The following is a 17,077-nucleotide window of genomic DNA, read 5'->3' as shown; positions in this document are numbered from 1 at the left end:
GAGAGGGTTGCGTCAGGAAGGGCATCCGGCGTAGAAATTGCCAAAATAACCATGCGAATCATTCACAAGACTTTCATACCGGATCGGTCGAGGCCCGGGTTAACAACGACCGCCACCGATGCTGTTAACCTACAGGGTGCCGGTGGAAATTTGACTACTGTTGGTCGAAGAAAGAGGGGAGGCAGAAGGGTTCGTGGTCAGAGAGAGAAGGGAAAAGGCAGGAACATAGGTTTGAGAATAGGGACTCTTAACGTTGGTACGATGACAGGGAAAGGCAGAGAGCTGGCAGACATGATGGAGAGAAGAAAGGTAGATGTTCTGTGTGTGCAGGAGACAAGGTGGAAGGGCAGCAAGGCACGTAGTATCGGAGGAGGATACAAACTGTTCTACCATGGTGTTGATAGGAAGAGAAACGGGGTAGGAGTGATCTTGAAGGGGGAGTTTGTGAACAATGTTCTAGAGGTGAAAAGAGTCTCAGACAGGGTGATGAGCATAAAGCTAGAAATTGAAGGGGTGATGATGAATGTAGTCAGTGGGTATGCGCCACAGGTTGGCTGTGAGTTAGAAGAGAAGGAGAGATTCTGGAGTGAGTTTGATGAGGTCATAGAGAGTATCCCCAGAGGAGAGAGAGTTGTTGTTGGAGCAGACTTCAATGGGCATGTTGGTGAGGGCAACAGAGGTGATGAGGAGGTGATGGGCAGGTTTGGTGTGAAGGAAAGGAATCTGGAAGGACAGATGGTGGTGGACTTTGCTAAGAGGATGGAAATGGCTGTAGTCAACACTTACTTCCAGAAGCGAGAGGAACATAGAGTGACATACAGAAGTGGAGGTAGGAGTACGCAGGTGGACTACATCCTATGTAGACGAGGTCATTTGAGAGAGGTCAGTGACTGCAAAGTGGTGGTAGGAGAGAGTGTAGCCAGACAGCACCGCATGGTGGTGTGACCTGGAGGTCAGGAAGAAGAAAAGAGGGAAGTCAGAGAAGAAGACCAAGTGGTGGAAGCTAAAGAATGAAGAAACTTGTGAGGAATTCAGGCAGAAGTTGAGACAGGTTCTGGGTGGTCAGGATGAGCTTCCAGATGACTGGGAAACCACAGCAGAAGTTATCAGGGAAACAGGTAGGAAGGTGCTAGGTGTGTCATCTGGAAAGAGGAAAGAAGGTAAAGACACTTGGTGGTGGAATGAGGAAGTACAGGAATGCGTCCAGAGGAAGAAGTTAGCTAGAAGGAAGTGGGATGTAGAAAGGACTGAGGAAAGTAGACAGGAGTACAAGGAAGCACAGCGTAGAGTGAAGAGGGAGGTGGCAAAGGCCAAACAGAAAGCTTACGATGAGCTGTATGACAGGTTAGACACAAAGGAAGGAGAGAAGGACTTGTACAGGCTAGCCAGACAGAGAGATAGAGATGGGATGGATGTGCAACAGGTAAGGGTGATTAAGGACAGAGATGGAAAGGTGCTAACAACCCAGGAGAGTGTGCAGAAAAGATGGAAGGAGTATTTTGAGGATCTGATGAATGAGGAAAATGACAGGGAAAGAAGAGAGGAAGATGTGGATGTTGTGGAGCAGGAAATAGAAGAGATTGGAAAGGATGAGGTGAGGAAGGCTCTGAAAAGGATGAAGAGTGGAAAGGCTGTTGGTCCTGATGACGTACCTGTGGAGGTGTGGAAGTGCTTAGGAGAGACAGCAGTGGAGTTTCTAATCAGTTTGTTCAATAGGATTCTAGAGAGTGAGAAGATGCCTGAGGAATGGAGGAGAAGTGTTCTGGTTCCGATCTTTAAGAACAAGGGTGACACGCAGAACTGCAGCAACTATAGAGGAATAAAGTTGATGAGCCACACAATGAAGCTGTGGGAAAGAGTAGTGGAAGCCAGGCTTAGGAAGAAGGTGGAGATTTGTGAGCAGCAGTATGGTTTCATGCCCCGTAAGAGCACCACTGATGCCATTTTTGCTTTGAGAATGTTGATGGAAAAGTACAGAGATGGTCAGAAGGAGCTGCATTGTGTCTTTGTAGATTTAGAGAAGGCGTATGACAGGGTGCCGAGGGAGGAGCTGTGGTACTGTATGAGGTCGTCGGGAGTGGCAGAGAAGTACGTCAGACTAGTTCAGGACATGTATGAGAGAAGTATGACGGTGGTGAGATGTGCTGTAGGTCAGACAGAGGAGTTCAAGGTGGAGGTGGGACTACACCAAGGATCAGCTTTGAGTCCCTTCTTGTTTGCTATGCTGATGGACAGGCTGACAGATGAGGTCAGACAGGAATCTCCCTGGACAATGATGTTTGCGGATGACATTGTGATTTGCAGTGAGAGTATAGAGCAGGTAGAGGAACAGCTAGAGAGGTGGAGGTTTGCTCTGGAAAGAAGAGGCATGAAGGTCAGTCGTAGTAAGACAGAATACATGTGTCTGAACGAGAGGGATCCAGGTAGAAGCGTTAGGTTACAGGGGGCTGAGGTGAAGAAGGTGCAGGAGTTTAAGTACTTGGAGTCAACAGTTCAGTGTGATGGAAAAGAGGTGAAGAGGCGAGTGCAGGCAGGTTGGAGCGGGTGGAGGAAGGTGTCAGGAGTGTTGTGTGACAAAAGAGTGTCAGCAAGACTCAAAGGAAAGGTGTACAAGACAGTGGTGAGACCAGCTCTGCTCTATGGGTTAGAGACGGTAGCAGTGAGAAAGAGACAAGAGGCTGAGATGGAGGTAGCAGAGATGAAGATGTTGAGGTTCTCCTTAGGAGTGACCAGGTTAGACAGAATAAGGAACGAGTACATCAGAGGGACAGCTCACGTTGTCCTGTAGTTAGAAACAAAGTCAGAGAGGCCAGACTGAGATGGTTTGGACATGTTCAGAGGAGGGATAGTGAGTATATTGGTAGAAGGATGTTGGAGATGGAGCTGCCAGGCAGGAGGACAAGAGGACGACCAAGAAGGAGATATATGGATGTCTTAACAGAGGACATGAGGTTGGCTAGTGTTAGGGTAGAAGATGTTCATGATAGAGTTAGGTGGAGAAGGATGATTCGCTGTGGCGACCACTGATGGGAAAAGCCGAAAGAGAAGGAGGATATATATATTATATATATATATATATATATATATATATATAATATATATATATATATATAGAACAGAAACTGTTCTGTTACAGTGTATATATTATATATTATATATATATATATATATATATATATATATATATATATATATATATATATATATATATATATATATATATACACACTGTAACAGAACAGTTTCTGTTCTATATATATATATATATATATAATATATACACTGTAACAGAACAGTTTTCTATTCTGTTGTCTTTTGGTTAGCAGTTAGCCTTGACGCTAGTGTTAAAACGAATAGAGCATAACATTACTAACCTGAGCTGCTGACATGTAGATGGATGATGGATTACATTTCTACTCTTTTATAGCCGGTTGTAAAAGTCCAGAAAGATCAAAACAGCAGCCGGGAGTTTTTTTTTTTGTGTGTCCACATATTGTAGCTAAACAGCACAAAGCTACAGCACTACATGCTAACAGTTAGCATGTTGGTGTTCTGTTAGCGTCCTCGTTCTGACCCTCCCCCGTGACATGATTGGTCAGTTCCAGGATGAATTCTATTGGCTTCTGGTTTTTGATAGGGCTGTCACTCAGTTGGTTCTTAGAAATTAGAAACATTGTGAGAACAAATGTTCTGAGGGCGAAGAGAAGCACAGACACAGACACAGACACAGACACAGACACAGACACAGACACAGACACAGACACAGACACAGACACAGACACAGATACAGACACAGATACAGACACAGACACAGATACAGATACAGACACAGATACAGACACAGATACAGATACAGACACAGATACAGACACAGACACAGATACAGACACAGATACAGACACAGATACAGACACAGACACAGATACAGACACAGACACAGATACAGACACAGACACAGATACAGACACAGATACAGACACAGATACAGACACAGACACAGACACAGACACAGACACAGATACAGACACAGACACAGACACAGACACAGACACAGACACAGACACAGACACAGATACAGACACAGACACAGACACAGACACAGACACAGATACAGACACAGATACAGATACAGACACAGACACAGACACAGACACAGATACAGACACAGATACAGACACAAAGGTCTCTGGTTCGAAACCTGGTGGAAACACGTTTTCTGCCACTTTAAATGTTTCTATAAAGAAGTGGAGTCACTGACTTGTTAACTTGATGGACCTCTTTGAATTTTTGTTCTACCCACAGGTGTCCATCAAGACATGTGACGTACCTTTACGCTCGCATCATTTGTTTCTACAATTCTGACATTTCATTATTTCAACATGTATCTATTCCTATAAGTTCTCTGAGTCTGTGGTTCCAGTGTCATCTCCTATGCTGTGGTCTGCTGGGGCCACAACATGAAGGTGTCAGACACTAACAGACTAAACAAACTGATTAGGAGGGCTGGCTCTGTTCTAGGGGTGGAGATGGACCCTCTACATGTTGTAGCTGAGAGGAGGATGCTGTCTAAACTCCTCTCAATCCAGGACAATCCCTCCCACCCCCTGAGTGTGTTGAACAGAGGAGCATGTTCAGCCAGAGACCGTTTAACATCAAGTTCTCCACAGAGAACCACAGGAGATTCAATTCAATTCAATTTTATTTGTATAGGGCCAATTTACAACAGTTACTCAAAACTCAACAGGACTCAAAAGTTATCTCAAGGCACAAAAAATTATAGAGAAAACCCAACAATCCCATTTGAGCAAGCTTTAGGCAACAGTGGAGAGGAAAAACTCCCTTTAGAGGAAGAAACCTCCAGCAGAACCAGGCTCATAGTGGACGGCCATCTGCCTCGACCGGTTGGGGTGAGTGGAAAGAGAAGAGAGAAAAGAACAGCAGGCAATAAAGACAACAACAAGCATCAAGAACATTGGGCAGATGAACTGGATTCTGGAGATGTACAGCTCCAGGCCGAGGATACCTGCAGAAAAGTACAGAGAGAGGGAGACAGAGAGGAGGAAACACAACTACAGGAGAGAGAAGACACAAAGTTAATGACATGCAATGGGGGCATTTGCATTGATACAGGAGAAAGGAGAGAGGAGAGGAGCTCAGTTTATCAGTAGAGGTCCCCCAGCAGATTAACCTATATCAGCATAACTAAGAGATGGTTCAGAGTCACCCGATCCATCTCTAACTATAAGATTTATAAAAAAGAAAGTTTTAAGTCTAGTCTTAAATCCTTTCTACCTGTGGCCATCAAACTGTACAATTCCTCCCCCTCTGTAAGGGGTGGGGAACTGACAATTTCTGTCTTAATTACTGTCATTGCACCCTAGAGTATAATTATTGAGCCATTTTCTTGCTCACTTCTTCTGTATATATATATATATATATATATATATATATATATATATATATATATATATATTGAGTTTTGTTTATAGATGTTATTCTGTATTTATGTTGGTGTGGTTCTTTTCCTTTCTTTCTGTGTTGAGACCAACTGTAACGAGGCAAAACAATTTCCACCTGTGATTAATAATTAAAATATAAATATTGAACTCTCCTGAAATAATTAAAGTTTAGCCTCCCCGTCGGGGAATCGAACCCCGGTCTCCTGACAGGCGGGGATACTCCACTATACTAACGAGGAGAACCGTAACACCTCGACCTGCAGTACCCTTTTTGACCTCTGCATGGGAGAATATGGGACAGTGGATTAAAACCTTTTAGTGCATTAATAAAAACAGACACACATTTAGTAGAGTCATTTTGTCACACTGACCTAACGAACCCTGACCTCCAGCAGCGAGAATCTTCTTTAAAGCTTATTTTTCTATGATGCTTCAAAGGTGATGACTCCCAACAGCGCCAAGCGGTCATAGAGATCAATGTAGTGGTCAACGAGAGTATTACATCCGTACTGATAAGAACTGCCATAGGAAATGAATGGAGACATGAGAGTTTAAATCAAAATCAAGTGTTTACTATTGTGGAATTGATGCCGCAGCGACCATATGTTTAAAATATCAAAAGTATCTACACAATTGTAACCTTTAACCTGTAAACAACAACAACACAGAAAGAATAGACGCGTTTTCAAAAGCTGTTTCCGCCCGGTTTCGAACCGGGGACCTTTCGCGTGTGAGGCGAACGTGATAACCACTACACTACGGAAACCTGTGACCGGGCCTGGTGCAGGGACTTTTAAACGGATGTTATCATTAGTCAGTCAGCAGTGCAGTTGGTAAAGGTTTCCTATCACGGACACGGCGCGATTTAGCACACTACAGAGTACTACTACTACTACTACTACTACTACTACTACTACTACGACACTGGCTTCTCTCTTGTACTTGGGTTCGGATACTTTACTGCCCACCACTGAAGTGACTGTTAGATCACTCAAAAACTTGTTCCTCTTTTCCTTTAGGAAAGTTTTATTCCAGCATTCCTTATTCCAATCATATTCTCATTTATGTGCTTTTATGTGTGTGTGTGTGTGGTTTCTGAAAGAAATACACAATACAAAATCAATACTAAGTAGAACAGTTATACCTAATTATCAAGACGTTTTCCCAAAACTTTAAACATGACTGAGTTTACCGACCACATGTTACTCAGATCGCTGCCACGAGATGGAGCTCTGACTTAACAACGATTCTTTCAATTGATTTTCTTAGTTAAAGAAAATACAAGTCTGCTAAACCAGTAAATCAATCATATTAATAACAAATGGTACTTAGCATTAGACAACTCAACGACAAATACAGAATATATGAATCAAATTAAAGCGCTGCAAAATAGTCTTGAAACGTGCAGGTTGTCAATTACCCTTAATTGGTCACATGTAGCAGAAACAGCGAGCTAACTACGAAAAGCCATAATATCGGTAACAGAAATATAAATATACATAAAAGCCATAATAACGGACTTACAGTTCAATGGACGCACACACTGCATAAACAATAACAGTTGAAATGAACTTAATGAACTTAATGAACTTGCAGGAACTCAGAAACTGTCCTCGCTCCGTGACCTCGGAGCTGGTCCGAGCGGAACATACCATTTCCAGAGGGGGGGCAGAATAGTCCAAGTGGCATTGGTTCGTGAACCAGTGCCTGGTTCCAGTGAATAAGACGCCACGTCCCAGAGTCCTCAATGACTTCAGACCAGTGGCTCTGACCTCACATATCATGAAGGCTTTTGAGAGGCTGATCCTGGAGTCCCTCCAACCTCTGGTCAAACCCTCACTTGACCCCCTCCAGTTTGCCTATCAACCCCATATTGGAGTGGATGACGGCATCATACATCTGCTCCATCACACCTACACCTGGACAAGCCTGGGGGCTGAGTGAGGATCATGTTTTTTGATTTCTCCAGTGCATTCAACACCATCTGCTGGGAGAGAAATTAAAAAACATGCAGGTCAACACTCCCCTGATTTCCTGGATCATGGACTACCTCACCAACCGCCCACAGTACGTCCGCCTGCAGAACTGTGTGTCTGACACTGTGATCTGTAGCACAGGTGCTCCACAGGGGACAGTTCTGTCTCCATTCTTCTTCACCCTGTACACCTCAGACTTCAGGTACAACTCAGAGTCCTGTCATCTTCAGAAGTTCTCTGATGACTCTGCAGTTGTAGGATGTATTAAGGGTGGAGATGTCACGGAGTACTGTGGAGTGGTGGACAGTTTTGTTGACTGGTGTGGACTCAACCATCTGCAAATGAACATCAACAAAACAAAGGAGCTGGTGATGGACTTCAGGAAATCTGGGAGTCCTGTCATCCCTCTCTCTATACAGGGAGGGGGTGTTATGAGTCTGTGGTTCCAGTGTCATCTTCTATGCTGTGGTCTGCTGTGGCGGCAACATGAAGGTGGAGACACTAACAGACTAAACAAACCGATCAGGAGGGCTGGCTCTGTTCTGGGGGTGGAGCTGGACCCTCTACATGTTGTAGCTGAAAGGAGGATGCTGTCCAAACTCCTCTTAATCTTGGACAACCCCTCCCACCCACTGCACAGTGTGTTGGACAGAGGAGCACGTTCAGCCAAAGACTTATTAACATTAAATGTTCCACAGAGAACCACAGGAGATCCTTTCTACCTGTGACCATCAATCTGTACAATTCCTCCCCCCTCTGTAAGGGATGGGGGAAGTGAAACTGTCATAAACTTGCTGTGAATATATCGACCCAATTTCATTTATCTATTTTACATATTCTGTTTATATATTGAGTTTTTCTGTATTGATTTTATTGTGTATTTATGTTGGTGTTGGATCTTTCCTGGTTGTGGTTCCTTTTCTTTCTTTCTGTTTTGAGAACAACTGTAAAGAGGCAAAATAATTTATTTTGAGTTTTTTGAATCTTGAATTGACCTTTTTAACAACTACTACTGATACTAATAATGGTAATACTGATATTATTTAAATACCTTATGATGCCCTCGGTTACAGGTTTCCGTAGTGTAGTGGTTATCACGTTCGCCTAACACGCGAAAGGTCCCCGGTTCGAAACCGGGCGGAAACAGCTTTCTGCCACTTGACGCTGTTTTTCTTCTTCTTCTTATTATTTTATAACGTTCTTTGTTCGGTCGGTTCTTTGTTCCGTCGGTTCGTTGTTCGGTCGGTTCGTTGTTCGGTCGGTTCTTTGTTCTTTGTTTTCAGTTCTTATCACTAACGTTATTCTCCGCTTTGCGGAAAAAAAGCTAAAGCTGTTTCCGCCCGGTTTCGAACCGGGGACCTTTCGCGTGTGAGGCGAACGTGATAACCACTACACTACGGAAACTTGCATGCGAAGGTCGCCACGGTCCAGAAGAACAAGTTTCGTACTGTACCTGACTGTGTACATTCAGCGAACAGGCGCTTTTCGTTCGCCAGGTTCACCGAGCGAACAGCTACGAGCGAACACTCGAAGTGAACGTTACGGATGCTCACTAGCGACTGATGTTCGCCTCACACAGCCTCAGCAGAACTTTTCTTTGACTTGGACATTTGATTCTCGACACAAACATAAAGTGTGAACATGAAGCGCTCACCTTTAGTAGGTCAACGTGCCCTCTCCTGTTCGCCTGTGGTTCTTTGGCCTTCAGGTAAATTCACGATTTAAAAAACGTCTCAAACATCCACAGAAACTTCGGCTGCGGTTCGCCCTCTGCAGCTCCTCTGTTTTTGTAACATAACGAAGCGACAAACGCGGTTTTTGCATCTTTCCTCCAGTCGTGACGTCGAGTTCGCCAGGTGAGAGCACTCTACTTCACTCTACTTCACTCTACTTCACTCTACTTCAAACTACTTCACACTACTTCACACTACTTCACTCTACTTCAAACTACTTCACACTACTTCACACTACTTCACTCTACTTCACTCTACTTCACACTACTTCACTCTACTTCACACTACTTCACTCTACTTCACTCTACTTCACTCTACTTCACTCTACTTCACTCTACTTCACTCTACTTCACTCTACTTCACTCTACTTCACTCTACTTCACACTACTTCACTCTACTTCACTCTACTTCACTCTACTTCACACTACTTCACACTACTTCACACTACTTCACTCTACTTCACTCTACTTCACTCTACTTCAAACTACTTCACTCTACTTCACTCTGCTTCACTCTACTTCACTCTACTTCATTCTACTTCAAACTACTTCACTCTACTTCACACTACTTCACTCTACTTCACTCTACTTCACTCTACTTCACTCTACTTCACACTACTTCACTCTACTTCACACTACTTCACTCTACTTCACTCTACTTCACTCTACTTCAAACTACTTCACACTACTTCACTCTACTTCACTCTACTTCACTCTACTTCAAACTACTTCACACTACTTCACTCTACTTCACACTACTTCACTCTACTTCATTCTACTCCATTCTCACTTCACTCTACTTCACTCTACTTCACTCTACTTCACTCTACTTCACTCTACTTCACTCTACTTCACTCTACTTCACTCTACTTCACTCTACTTCACTCTACTTCACTCTACTTCACTCTACTTCACTCTACTTCACACTACTTCACTCTACTTCACTCTACTTCACTCTACTTCACTCTACTTCACTCTACTTCACTCTACTTCACTCTACTTCACTCTACTTATAATTACATTAACCACCTGACTGCTTGTGTTCATGTCTTTCTCACCTGTCCGTGTGTTGATGTGAATCTTCTTTGTTATGTTCTTATGTACTTTTACTTCTTCTGCTGTACACATAGTATCACTGTACAGACACAGAGCAGTACCTGTTACTTCTTGTTTAGCGCTGTGTGATGATAAAACGTGTTATTTCGTTTATTATGTCATTTTAATATTTGCCTTGTGTCTGAACTCTGACACGAAGTGAAACTATCACGACTTTGATTTTAGATGTTTTCACGTTTTTCTGCTCAAATACTTGTACGCACGCGCGCACGCGCACACGCACACGCACGCACGTACTCCCGTCCGACCCGCCGTTCCCGTCCGTTCAGACACAGAGTGTCTGGGCGTCCCACCAACAGGAAGATCCTTATATGGGCGTCAGGACTTCCGCTGCAGCGACAGGAAACTCCATATTTGGGCGGAAGCAGCACTTTTCCTGCAGAGTGCTGAACGAGGCTGAGAAGCAAAGTCTGAACCGATTGGCTGTTTAACACACACACACACACACACACACACACACACACACACACACAAACACACACACAGGATTTACTGCTGACATAAATACCAGATAAAAAGGGAGTGTGTGTGAGTGTGTGTGTGTGTGTGTGTGTAAACTGCCGTTCTCTAATCTGCAGGATGCATCTTTACAATCTGATTTCGACAGTCAACTTTCAACTTTGACCTGAATCGTTGTTGCAGTTGAATTCTGTTTGTCTGTTTGTGATCGTTTCATCAGGACTTTACACTTTCTGCTGAACACGTTTTAAGTTGTGCTCTGTCTTTATTTATTAATACTTTGTTGTTGTTTATGTTGCTTTTATTTTTTATCTTCTCATGTTTGTTTCCATCTAATTTTACTCAGTTTGTATTGATTCATTTATTTTCTGGTCTTTTTATTTATTTGCATCAGTTTTACTAATTTCGTCACTTTAATATATATTGTATAAAAACACATAACAGACATTAAATAGACCTGAACCACTTTCATTTACTTTTGATTTTCGACCTCTGAACTAAACTCTTACTCTCTTGTTCTGGATCTTTCTGTTTATGTGTTTGCTTCTGTCACAGTGTGAAATAAAAAAGCACCAACATGTTTTTAACATTTTATTCTTGAAACTCTCTGTTTTAAAGAGGAAACACGTCCAGTATAAAATTCAAACACTGACCTGTATGTAAATGCACAAACTAGAACCTACTCAGTAGGTAAAAATATCCGTATATCTGCACTAATACTAGATGTAAACACTATGTACACGTTTCACTTACAAAATATTTACATTTGTTTATACATTCAACTCTTTCTTAATTCAACAGTTTCTTCAATGAAGTTTGGTCCTGAGAGTTTTTTAAACTCCGCCACTGTTCACTCCAACCTGCTGCTTTTTAACCTGACATCCAACACATGCTGCACAAACTGACCTTTGACCTCGTCGCTATTGGACAACATAAAAATAAAGTTTCTCATCAGGCGTTTCAGTGTGAGGTCAAAGGTCAAGACAGAACCTGTGGACTGTCAGCAGATGTTGGAGCTGTGGGGAGAGGGGAGCTCCGACTGAGGACTCCCCATTGGAGAGGAGCAGGAGGAGGAGAAGAGGGGGGGGGGCGATGAGGAGGTGTAGACATGCGACAGTGAAGGAGAGGAGGTGAAGCAGGGCGAGGCGGCCTGCATAGTCAGGGAGGAGGGGGAGAACAGCGAGGGGGAGGGGGAGCTGTGAGCAGGGGAGGAGTAAGAGGAGCAGGGGGAGGAGGTGGAGGACTGGGTGATGGGGAGCTGAGCAGACGCGGCGGGGCTCCTCTCCGTCCTGCGGTCCCGCTGCCTCTGGTGGATCTTGGCGTGCCTCTTGCGCTCGTCGCTGCGGGCGAACTTGCGTCCGCACTCGGGGCAGGCGAACGGCTTCTCCCCGGTGTGCGTGCGGATGTGCGTGGTCAGGTGGTCGCTGCGGCTGAAGCTGCGCATGCAGATGCGGCACTGGAACGGCTTCTGGCCCGTGTGCACACGCACGTGCCGCGTCAGCTCGTCGGAGCGGGAGAAGCGGCGGTCGCAGCCGTCCGCAGGGCAGACGTACGGCCGCTCGTGGGGCGGCGTCTTGCACTGGCGGCCTGCGGGGGGCTTCCTGCTCCGGCTGGGCTTGGTGAGCTGGGCCTGGGAGGTGGAGCCCTGAGGCTGGGTCTGGATCTGCGAGGAGAAGGCTTTGATGGTGGAGAGGGGTGTGAGGGGGGGCTGCTGCGGTGGAGGCAGGTTCAGAGGTTTCTGGTCCTGATCCAGATCCAGCTCAGCATCCTGCTGCTGCGGCAGCAGGTAATCAGGGATCATCGGCACCACCAGGGAGGACGGCTGGAGGCCGAGCCTGGAGGTGGAGGCGGGGTAGGCGGGAGGGGGGCCTTGTGGCTGAAAGGCCTGCGGGGTCGTCTGGGAATCTGCAGGGGGGAGGAGGAGGTCCGAGCTGGTGGTGGGGGTGTACGTTGCCGTGGCAGAGAAGACTGAGGCCACGTCAGCGGAGCTGATCTGGACAGAACTAAAACTGTGTGACGATGATGATGATGAGGATGAAGAGGAGGAGAGGCTGCAGGCCGGGGGGGCTGGAGCCGCCATGTTGACCAAACCCGTGAACAGGCTGAGGAAGGGCTCCGCCCACAGGCCCGCGGCTCCGGAGCTGCTGGAGACCGAGGCCGACGGCTCGAGAGTGAAGCGTCCGCTGTAGGCCAGAGGGGGGAGGCGAGGGGTGAGAGGGGGGAGGCTTTGCAGGTCTGAGAGCTCGGACAGAGCATCTGGGAGAGAGAGAAGAAGAAGAACGGGTCAGGACACAGATGTTCAACCACACCTGGACACACCTGAAGGTGGACCTTTGATTTAAATCTTCAAGCTGCAGCTTTGAGTCCAGAACCGAACTGAACCAGCAGAGTGTGTGTGGATCTGCTGGTTAACAGAATTATTAACATGTGTAATTCATTCATTCATTCATTCATTACTGCTGGTGTCTCTCAGCAGGTTAAAGGTGAAGAATGTTTTTACAGTTTTATTGTATTTACTGAGCTTCATTAACCTGTTGTTTAATCATTAATCATTAATTAGCAGCTTGTCTTTTAATCAACACTCAGACTCACTTACATCAACTGTTACTGCAGCTTTTCAACATTTACCTGTTGATGCACATTACTCGGGTTTTGCTGAACACACTTCTAACATCCTGCAAGTTCAGACCCCCCCCCCCCCCCCCCCCCCCCCACCCCCCACACCACCCCGTCCTTTCAGCACTGCCCGCTCCTCACCTGCATACTCCCCCGGCTCTCCGCTCAGCAGTCCCGCTCCCTCCGCTGCGGACGCGGCCAGCAGCGATCCTCCGGCCGCGGCGTTCTGCAGCAGCATCTGTAGCTCCTCCAGCTTCGGGTATCCGTCCAGCGGGGAGAGAGGCGGCAGGAAGCCGGCCAGCGGATCTGAGATCTGCAGGGTGGACAGGAGCAGCTCCGCTTTGGTGGCTGCCATCTCTCTGCAGGAGGAAGAGTCAGAAGCGGCGGCGGTCGGTGTTGAGTTCAAACGCTCCTGGGTACCGGGCTGTTCCTGCGCGGGGTCCGACCCGACCTCCGCTACTGTACCCGCCGGAGAGGCGCTCTGTCCGGGCTGCTGCTGCTGCTGCTGGGGGCTGTTATGCTCGGAGGAAGCCAACGCTGGAGGGTCGACAGCGGCGGGTTCCGGGTGCAGAAGATGCGTTAAATGACTGTTTGTGAACGAAGTGAAGCAGCTGCGTCATCAGGGACAGTAAACAGCTGTGTTTGTTTCCGGTTCGTGTTTCCACGTGTGTGTGCTGAACTTGAACTTGAGCTCTGTCAGGTTCGTTCTGGGAGGATTCCCGGCTTTATAAAGACTCCTGTGTGACGTAGATTTCCAAATATGGCACGGAGGAAGCCCATGTTTGGTCAGAGCGGTGAACGTGCAGACCGGGCTGTTCACGGACGACCCGCTGCTCTTTAGCTCTTTGTGCTGCGGTTTTTGGAGCGTGAACGATCCGGAGCGGCCTCGACCCGAGTCCGGATCGACGGCTGCGGGCTGTCAGCCGGGCTGCAGCCAGTACAACGCGGACAGGGAGCACCGGCTGCCGCCATGGCCGGAAACCCCGACGACTCGTCACAGGCTTTACGTCACATGGAGAGCTTCCAGCTGCGTCATCACTTCCTCCCGCCATATTTGGGTGTTTTCCTGTCGGACTGCTCGTCCCGCCCTGCAGCTCAACAGAATTAACGACATGCAGCTGCAGGTTTAACTGAGCACGCAGAAATACTGCAAGTACCAAAAGTGACAGTACCTTTCAGCTACTTCATCAGTATCTGTATCTTATTTTAAAAGTACAGTAACTAAAGCCATAATACTGCAGTAAAACGTTTAGTGTTCAGGAGGTATAAAGTAAAAGTACTTGAACAGGAGTGTTTATGCTCTGAGAAACAATTGCAAATGTACATTTGTATGTACGCTTTTCTACTGTGTGTCGGCCTACTCCGAGTACCAAAGGTAGAATTACTTTACAAAAGAGTCGTTATCTGGTATTTTATGTATTTCATGTACTAATGGGTGTAATCTGCAAAATGAAAAAATCTGATCCATGTCGTTTTGGTAAACTATTAAAATGTACTGAATGCATTTAAGTATAAAGTATTAAATGAAGTAAAACTTCCTCTGCATGATCATTTATGCATTGTCAAGTAAGTATCAAGCTATTTATACTGTATATACTCCAGGGGAAGAAGTACTCAGATCTTCTTAAGGTAAATAGCAGTACCACGCTGTAGACATACTCAGTGACAAGTCCCACATTCAATGAGCAACAAAAAATATAAATAAATACACTGAAAGTACAAGTACTCGAAGTGCAGAACAGCACAGCACTATTTAGAATAGTCTTTCTATTTTTATTTTGCCATTATTTATAAGTACTGCAGTATAAATGGCAATTCTTTTCTTAAAGTTGAGCATTATATAGTAAACGTAGGTTACTTATCTATTTAGAAGTAGACTCAATTAGGGTTTGTCAAGATTAGACTTTAGTATACTTGAGTACCACCAGTGAATTAAAATAATACTATACACTGTGCACACTGAGTACTGAGTCAATTTAGATAATACCTCTGTACTTTTACTTACTGTAGGCAAACCATGAAGTACTGAAAATGAAGTAAACTTGTTGTTTGTGTTCTGCACAAAAATAATAATCAGCATATAAAAGGGATTAAAACAACTGTAACACGTCGTCACCCAAATTGTTAACTCCTGTTATATTACAAGATAAATTTATTTTATTATAAATAAAATTAGTAGATATGTTTTGGACTGAGCAACAGACATAAAAACAACTACTAATAAATATATGTATTGACTGGTGAAATTCCATATCTGTGCACTAGCTTCAGACATTAAACCTGTTGCTGAACATGCTGACACATGCTGTCGTGGACAAACTAGTCTTGGTGTTGAACAAAGACTGAACTACATTCTACTTTTTCATGTCTACATATAATAAGTGTTTTCTAAATAAACAAAAACATTTAAAACAAGTTCTATGGAATTTAATCCCAGTGGTAGATTATATATCAGTTTTAAAATGATTGTTTTTAATAAAATTTAAAATTTAAGGAAATGTCATTTACTATATCATCCAACTACTGATGTATTTTAGTGATGGATGCAGTAAGTAAGCGAACTTACTACTGTTCTAAATAAAAACACTAACAAAAGTTCTGCATTCAAAGTGTTACTTGTTTATAATATGTGACTTAGTATTATTTACTCACATTGACTAATATGTAATAAGTATTTTTTTTAATATTATTATTATTATAACAAGTAGCAGTCAGTTTACTTTAACATATTATCAAGTCATTTATATGTATATGACACAGCCGCATATTTAAAAGTAAAAAAAAACAATAACAAACAATAAATAAACCTAATGAAAATCCAAAAGCAGAAACAAGAGGACCGTTGTGTTCTATAATAAAGAACTGTGGAGGATGCGGGCATCGATCCCGCTACCTCTCGCATGCTAAGCGAGCGCTCTACCATTTGAGCTAATCCCCCGTTGAACACCAGCGGAAATGTTTGTCATTAAAGGTAAACATGAAAGCAAGTGTTTGTCATTCAAAAGACCTGGACAGACGTCACACAGACGTCACATTAACATTAAAACAACACTCACAAACCACACGGTGGATTTTAAGATGCGTCTAAATCGCCGCCATATTGGTTCAGGTCACAGAGCGGAGGGACTTTTAGCGAAATCACAGCTGACAAGTGATTGGCTAAGTGAAAAGTCTAGGGCGAATATGATTGGCCGGAGACGATTAGAGGGCGGGAGCAGTGGGAAGTAAAAATAGACGCTCCGGAAACGTGGAGCCTCCAGTGACGTCATTTATTCTTATTTTTAACATGAGTTCAGCAACAGGACGATAAATGTGTGTATGAAAACAAAAAAACAGACTTTACACGTGGTTATGAGAAGAAACGTTTCAGTGTGTTTGATGGTTTCACTTTGAATCTGTTGTTGTGGACACACTTCTATATATTACTATTAATGAGATGTCCTAATTACAATACATTATAAAGAGTACACTACAAAATTAACAGTATAATAGATATACATCTCTATATATAATACAGTATCTAACTGTGATAGGAGATTATAACTGTGTTTTTTTGTATTTCACCTTCCTGATCTACTCTACTGATGATCTACTGCATCCATCTACTGTAAAACCAGTTTTATCATCCACCACCTCTGCTTCTGGTAACTTTGGAGGATCGTAAATAAACCATTAAAACCACCATAAATCAGATGTGTTTTTGTAATAATGTTGGATTT

General features: G+C 44.3%; 1 protein-coding gene, 1 long non-coding RNA gene and 4 other non-coding genes across 6 annotated transcripts; 1 reads left to right on the top strand and 5 right to left on the bottom strand.

The window, feature by feature from the left end:
* Positions 1–5,580: 5,580 nt before the first annotated feature.
* Positions 5,581–9,297, bottom strand: LOC113160395. Its single transcript, XR_003298688.1, has 3 exons — positions 9,090–9,297; positions 5,831–5,978; positions 5,581–5,737 (listed from the first exon to the last, which is right to left on the bottom strand). It is a non-coding gene; the product is annotated as an uncharacterized LOC113160395 (long non-coding RNA).
* On the bottom strand, positions 6,153–6,225 carry trnav-cac. Its single transcript has one exon. It is a non-coding gene; the product is annotated as a tRNA-Val (tRNA).
* trnav-aac lies at positions 8,509–8,581 on the top strand. Its single transcript has one exon. It is a non-coding gene; the product is annotated as a tRNA-Val (tRNA).
* Positions 8,767–8,839, bottom strand: trnav-cac. The gene has a single exon. It is a non-coding gene; the product is annotated as a tRNA-Val (tRNA).
* Positions 9,298–11,320: 2,023 nt separating the features above from the next.
* LOC113160305 (early growth response protein 1-like) lies at positions 11,321–14,534 on the bottom strand. Its single transcript, XM_026357507.1, has 2 exons — positions 13,500–14,534; positions 11,321–12,998 (listed from the first exon to the last, which is right to left on the bottom strand). The coding sequence occupies exons 1-2, from the start codon at positions 13,711–13,713 to the stop codon at positions 11,743–11,745; spliced, it is 1,470 nt and encodes a 489-aa protein (XP_026213292.1). The 5' UTR covers positions 13,714–14,534; the 3' UTR covers positions 11,321–11,742.
* A 1,689-nt stretch (positions 14,535–16,223) lies between these two features.
* On the bottom strand, positions 16,224–16,296 carry trnaa-agc. Its single transcript has one exon. It is a non-coding gene; the product is annotated as a tRNA-Ala (tRNA).
* Between the last annotated feature and the right edge of the window lie 781 nt (positions 16,297–17,077).

The sequence above is a fragment of the Anabas testudineus genome, chromosome 10 (genome assembly GCF_900324465.2).
Source record: "Anabas testudineus chromosome 10, fAnaTes1.2, whole genome shotgun sequence".
Lineage (NCBI taxonomy): Eukaryota > Metazoa > Chordata > Actinopteri > Anabantiformes > Anabantidae > Anabas > Anabas testudineus.
Note: the sequence above shows the minus strand (reverse complement) of the source record. Positions and strands in the feature narration are given on the sequence as shown.